This window comes from Leucopleurus acutus, assembly GCF_964270905.1.
Source record: "Leucopleurus acutus genome assembly, chromosome: 4".
In the NCBI taxonomy this organism is placed as follows: domain Eukaryota; kingdom Metazoa; phylum Chordata; class Mammalia; order Artiodactyla; family Delphinidae; genus Leucopleurus; species Leucopleurus acutus.
In genome coordinates this window covers 116,617,415-116,623,414 of record NC_139146.1, presented here as the reverse complement: position 1 = coordinate 116,623,414, position 6,000 = coordinate 116,617,415, and the positions used below count along the sequence as shown (strand labels likewise).

General features: G+C 36.4%; 1 protein-coding gene across 1 annotated transcript in view; it reads right to left on the bottom strand.

Annotated features, from left to right (window-relative positions):
• The window catches only part of LOC309961005 (uncharacterized protein), a gene marked incomplete at its 3' end in the record, with an annotated part of 31,277 nt that continues 25,277 nt past the window's right edge, over positions 1-6,000 (bottom strand). The window contains exon 6 of the mRNA XM_082838022.1: positions 1-138. Coding sequence (XP_082694148.1) covers positions 1-138 — 138 coding nt within the window. The remainder of the gene's footprint in view (positions 139-6,000) is intronic.

Sequence of the window (6,000 nt, the reverse complement as noted above, 5' to 3'; positions counted from 1 at the left end):
TCAAGTTGGTATTACATTTGTACTTAAAAGAATGATGATGATTGAAAGGAGAATGGCCATGGTGATGACTATAATCTTTTTGAAGTGTTTCCACCATATCCTCCCAAGAATCTTTCTTGTTTTTTGGGATTCTTTGGCCTGAAATGAAAATAAACACAAATTTAATGTTTTCTTTCCATTTCTGGATTAATGTGCACACTACAATACTTATTAGAACGATTTAGAAGAACAGATTTAATTTGGGTTTGACCAATCACAAAAAGTCTCAATAAGTCTGAGCAGCTGTTATAAAATGATGCACCAAGATTCTTTATTGTGTTCAGCTATACTTCTATTGGCTTTATTAATTTTGTGACCTTGAATAAGTTACTAACTCTCTGAACTTGTTTCCTCATCTTAACATCATGATTTTACTTAAATTCCACTATCCCCTACAACCCTATTTAAAATTGCTACCCCATCTCCATTCCAGAAGCCCTCTTCTTCTTCAATACATTATTTTTCTCCAAAGTACTTATCTCTTATCTAACAATATGTACATTTTACTTCTTGTTTGTTGAGAACGTAAGTTCTATGAAGGCAGGGACTTTTTGTCTGTTTCATTCACTGCTATATTCCCAACAGCGAACAACATAGAGCAGGTGTTCAATTATAATAGTATTTGTTGAAAAAATGAATGACTAAATCTATTAAATGAGGATAGTAGTATCTGCCACATAGTAGCCCAGATTGTGAGGATTAACTGAGGTAGTGAATATAGTATATCAAGACTGGATATAAGAATAAATTATGCCATTATTATAATTAATATTTTGATGAATAATGAGATGGACTTCGTTAAGTACGATATAAAAAGTTTCATATCTTAATTAACCTAAACAAAATAGCTCACTTTTATTAAATTTTATTAAGATTATTGAAAGAATCCAAGGAGCAGTGGAGAGAAATGAAACACGGTCACACAATCCTTCCCCCCCATCCCCTGAAGTAAGCTTTATTGTTTTCATTTGGTCTACTCCTTTTTATTTTTAAAATATATGTAACTGCTTTTCCTATAGCGTGATACAAATAAATTGCTTGATGCTTACATGGATTTCTGCTATCTGCCACCTGGATGAGTAAAATTCTAACATATTTCAGTTATCTTTCTTCGTGCAACAGATCTGCTTTTTTACTCTCAGTATATATGGTGATTTTCCAAGAACAAAATTAAGGTATGTACATGATTACAGTGCATGCTATAAATGGCATGAGTCCTGGTATGCCACTCAGATGGTCTCATGACTAGTGTATGACAAGTTATGGGAGCCCCAGGTTTATATATCCAAGATGCTGGTGGTTATTCTCAAGGATCTGGCGTATGGAAGCTACTGACTATATATACTTTCCAAGATGTTATAATTTATTGAATGCTTAAAGTGCAGGTACTATAGGACATGCATTATATGTATTTTTGCATGATAGTATGCAATACTTATAATAACCCTAGGTGAATATTCCTGTTTTATAGTGTTGAAGAAAATGAGGCTCAGAATGGTTTAAGTTGCTTGCCTCAGAGTAAGTGGTGGAGCTGGAATTCAAATCTAGAATTGCATGACTATACTGCCTCGTGTAGAAACAGTGAGTTAAGGTATAAATGGACTTTATATCTTTCTCTTAGACTATTTATTCTCTTTTATTAATGTAGCGTGTATATATAGTTTGAAAAGTCAGAATTCTATAAGGCTTATGAGTAAAAACTGCATTTTCCTGCCCTGCTCGTCTTCAACCTGATCCTATTTTTCAGAGGTAATCACTTTCAGCTCTTTTTCGTGTGTTTTGTTAATTGCTGTATCTCTATTTCCTGGAACAGTGGTTCTCTCCTGGGGATAATTTTGCCCTCCAGAGGACGTTTGGCGATATCAGGAGACATTTTTGACTGTCATGACTGTAGGGGTGCTACTGGGCATCTAATGGATAGAAGCCAGGAATGCTGTTGAATATCCTACAATGCATAGGATAGTCCAGAGTGTGCCACGGCTGAGAAACCCTGACCTAAAACAGTGTCTGACATGTAGTGGGTGCTCAGTAAATACTTGTTGAATGCACCTCATTTAGCTGTTTATTTTTTCCTGCTGTTTGTTTTCCTCTGTATTGCTAGAAACCATATATTTTTTTTTTTAATTTTTTTTTTTTTTTTTTTCCTTGCGGCACGCAGGCCTCTCACTGTTGTGGCCTCTCCCGTCGCGGAGCACAGGCTCCGGACGCGCAGGCCCAGCGGCCATGGCCCACGGACCCAGCCGCTCCGCGGCATTTGGGATCTTCCCGGACCGGGGCACGAACCCGCGTCCCCTGCATCGGCAGGCGGACTCCCAACCACTGCGCCACCAGGGAAGCCCCATATATATATATTTTTTTTTCTTGATTTTTCCTGTTTCCAACTATAGAAAAGGGGATATAACTCCTACCATACCTCCAAACCTCCCTTCCCCAAACACATACCTTTCCTATTCTTTTTGTTTAATTAAAGCTTTGTAACTATTCCCTGAGACGTGGAGCATATTTGACTACATTGACTTTAGTGTATAGCTTTTTGGTTTCTCTAGAGCTAATAATAGGTAGATAGTTAAAATGTTTTCATTTATTAGTTTTTAATCTACCAACCAGTAATTCATTCCCAAACTCTCCAAAGGAGCTGGAAAGTATCCTTCCTTTGATGGCTCCTCTGTTGGATCCTTCTGCTTTATCTTGAAGTTCCTCACAGAGCCTTTTGATCTACTCCAGTGTGGTTTGGTTGGGGTCTAGGTTTGCTATACCTATAGCTTTAATCTTCAGATCTTTCTGCACCAGTATCCTGGGAATGCCCTTCTCTTGTGCTGGGCCTTTTGTTTTTTCAGTCTCATTTCGTTCCCTTTCTTGATTTATTTCCTTCTGTTGGTGAAAAATTTCTGCTGAAAACTTCTTAGGAAGGGTGAGTGGGAGATATGTTTCTGAGAATTTACATGCCTAGAAATGTCTTGATTCTACCCTTGGTAATTTGGGTATAGAAGTCTAATGTGGAAATCATTTTCCTTCAGAATTTTAAAAGCATTCCTTCATTTTTGTTTAGCACCCATATATTGCTTTTGCAAAATCTGTTATTCTAATTGCCAAGTCCTTGTTTCTTCTCTCTCTCTAAAAACCTTCAGAATCTTCTCTTCCTTTTTAAGGTTCTATACTTTCGAGATTACATGCCCTGCTATGATCCTCTTTTGTTGTTCATTGAATCTGTAAATTCATGTTATTTAGTTCTAGGATTTTTTCTTGTATTAATCTGATTTTCTCCCCTCTGATTCCTTCATTTTCTTTTTCTGAAAATCCTGTTATTCATATGTTGGATCTCTTACACTGATTCTCTGTCTTTTCTCTCTCTTTTTGCTCTGCTCTCTGAGAGAATATCTCAACTTTATATTACAATCATTCTATTTAATTAAAAAATTTTACTGTTGTTTTAACTTCCAAAAGATCTTTTTGTTCTATGAATAAGCTTTTACATAGCTTTCCATTCTTGTTTTAGGGTTGTACAATATTGTCTTCTATTATTTCTCCAAAGACATTAGAGAGGTTTTTTTTTTTTTTAATAAATTTATTTATTTATTTTTGGCTGCATTGGGTCTTTGTTGCCGTCTGCGGGCTTTCTCTAGTTGTGGTGGGTGGGAGCTACTCTTTGTTGCGGTGGCTTCTCTTGTTGCGGAGCATGGGCTCTAGGTACACGGGCTCAGTAGTTGTGGCTTGCAGGCTCTAGAGCTCAGGCTCAGTAGTTGTGGCGCATGGGCTTAGTTGCTCCGCGGCATGTGGGATCTTCCCGGACCAGCAGCTTTTACTGCTCTAATGAGGCTCGAACTTGTGTCCCCTGCATTGGCAGGCAGATTCTTAACCACTGCGTCACCAGGGAAGCCCTGTTTGCTTTTTTTAAGTGAAGTATAATTTACAATATTGTGTTAGTTTCAGGTGTACAGCACAGTGATTCAGATATACATACATATGTATATGTGTGTATATATATATGTATATGTGTGTGTGTGTGTGTGTATATATATATATATATATATATACACACACACACACACACATATATATTCCTTTTCATATTCGTTTCCCTTATAGGTTATTACAAAATATTGAGTATAGTTCCCTGTGCTATACAGTAGGTCCTTATTGGTTATCTATTTTATACACAGTAGTGTGTTCATGTTAATCCCAAACTTCTAATTTATCCTTCCCCCCGGAGAGACTTTTTTTTTAAATGAAGCTTTCTTTTGCTTCTGCGTTATCTGTTTTGTCTGAGTTCCTTTTTTCTGTTTACTTTGATTTTTTTTTTATTATAGAGATTTTTCTCAAATATCTTATGATCTAAAATGATGATTGGAAACTCCATATGAGTGAGTGAGGGCTATCATTTGGTAGGCTTCACTATAGGATAATCTGGTATGAACCTGACTATTTCATTGGGGGAATGCCTCAATATCTGTAGGTCAGTATCTGTAGGTCTTTTTTCCTTGGCCTCGTGAGTTTTCTTAGGGAGGACTTCTCTAATCTCCTGCCTGGGTGAAGCTGACTGGGAGAGAGGTTGGGGAATGGTCACCCTATTCAGGATGCAGATTTTTACTTAGTCCACCTAATTTTAATATGATGGTCACTCAGGCCTTAACTGCACCTGGTAAATGAGTTTAGAATCTCTTAGGTCTTTTGTCTTTAGATAATACAATTTATTATCCTTTGTCAGGGGTAAGGAGAGGAAACTGTGGCTGTAAAAAGTCGGGAAGGGGCTCTACAGGTAAAATGTTCCTTTTAAACACATTATACCCAATCTCTTCTTTCTAGACCCATACTGCTTTTAGAAGTACCGTGTGTCTCCTTTTAGAAGTATGATGTGTGTCCAATTTCTGATCCTTTCCAAGGTTCTATGGCCTGGATCATTTGGCATCTTAATATCTTCTGCTATAAGCTTGTTTTTCGAACTTTTACTGCTCTAATGAGGCTATTAAGTACTCAGACCCCATTTTCCTAGCTTCCAAAATTTTGAAATTTCTTTTCTCTTGTTCTTTTTCTAAAATATCCTAGTGGTTTATACATTAAAATCTCTAATTGTTGTTTTTACCTATCATTTTATTGGAGTTTTGAGAGGATACCAAAATAAATGTATATGTTTAATCTGCAAGTTAAAATCCATGACCCATATTTATCTGTAGGCAGACTGACAGAAAGCTTATTGGCCTACTTTTTGTTAAAAAGCCAAATCTGCTGTTTAAGAATAGTTGGGTCTTTTACAAAAAGATCAAGAGGGAGAAAATTAATTTAGTTAGGCAAAAATAGAGGGTTTAGTGAGAATGATTATGTGATATCTGTGTGAAAATAATCTGAGAACAATTGTAAAATATTTCAGTTAAATTTCATCTTTATTTTTTTTTCCTTTATTTTATTTTATTTTTTTGGCTGCACTGCGCATGGCATGTGGGATCTTAGTTTCTGGACCAGGAATCAAACTGGCAGCCCCTGCAGTGGAAGTGGGGAGTCTTAACCACTGAACCACCAGGGAAGTCCCAAATTTAATCTTTTATTGAGCTGCTTCTACTCAACTGGCTTCAAAGAAGAAGTCATTTTTTCCCATGTAATCATGAAAATACAATATATACATAAAAGTGGGATTTGTTTGGAAGGAAAGGCAGTAAAGTGAAAAAAAATCTCAATTTTTTTGCTATAACTTTCTGGGATTTAGATGTTGCCTCTTTTCTGATAAGAAAAAAACATGATATAATCTAATAAAGTAATAGATCCAGTGATATAGTGGATTATGTAACCCTATAACCCTGCCACTATTACTACTCAGAAATGCTAGATAAAATATAAGAAGCAAACTTTTAAATGCATAACTGATATTGGAAGAAAGTAAGAGTAAGGCCAAGTGCAGGAACCTAGGAAAGCAGTGAGAAGTTGCACTGATGGTGCAGCTCCTCTGGATTTGGGAAGGTGATGATGTTG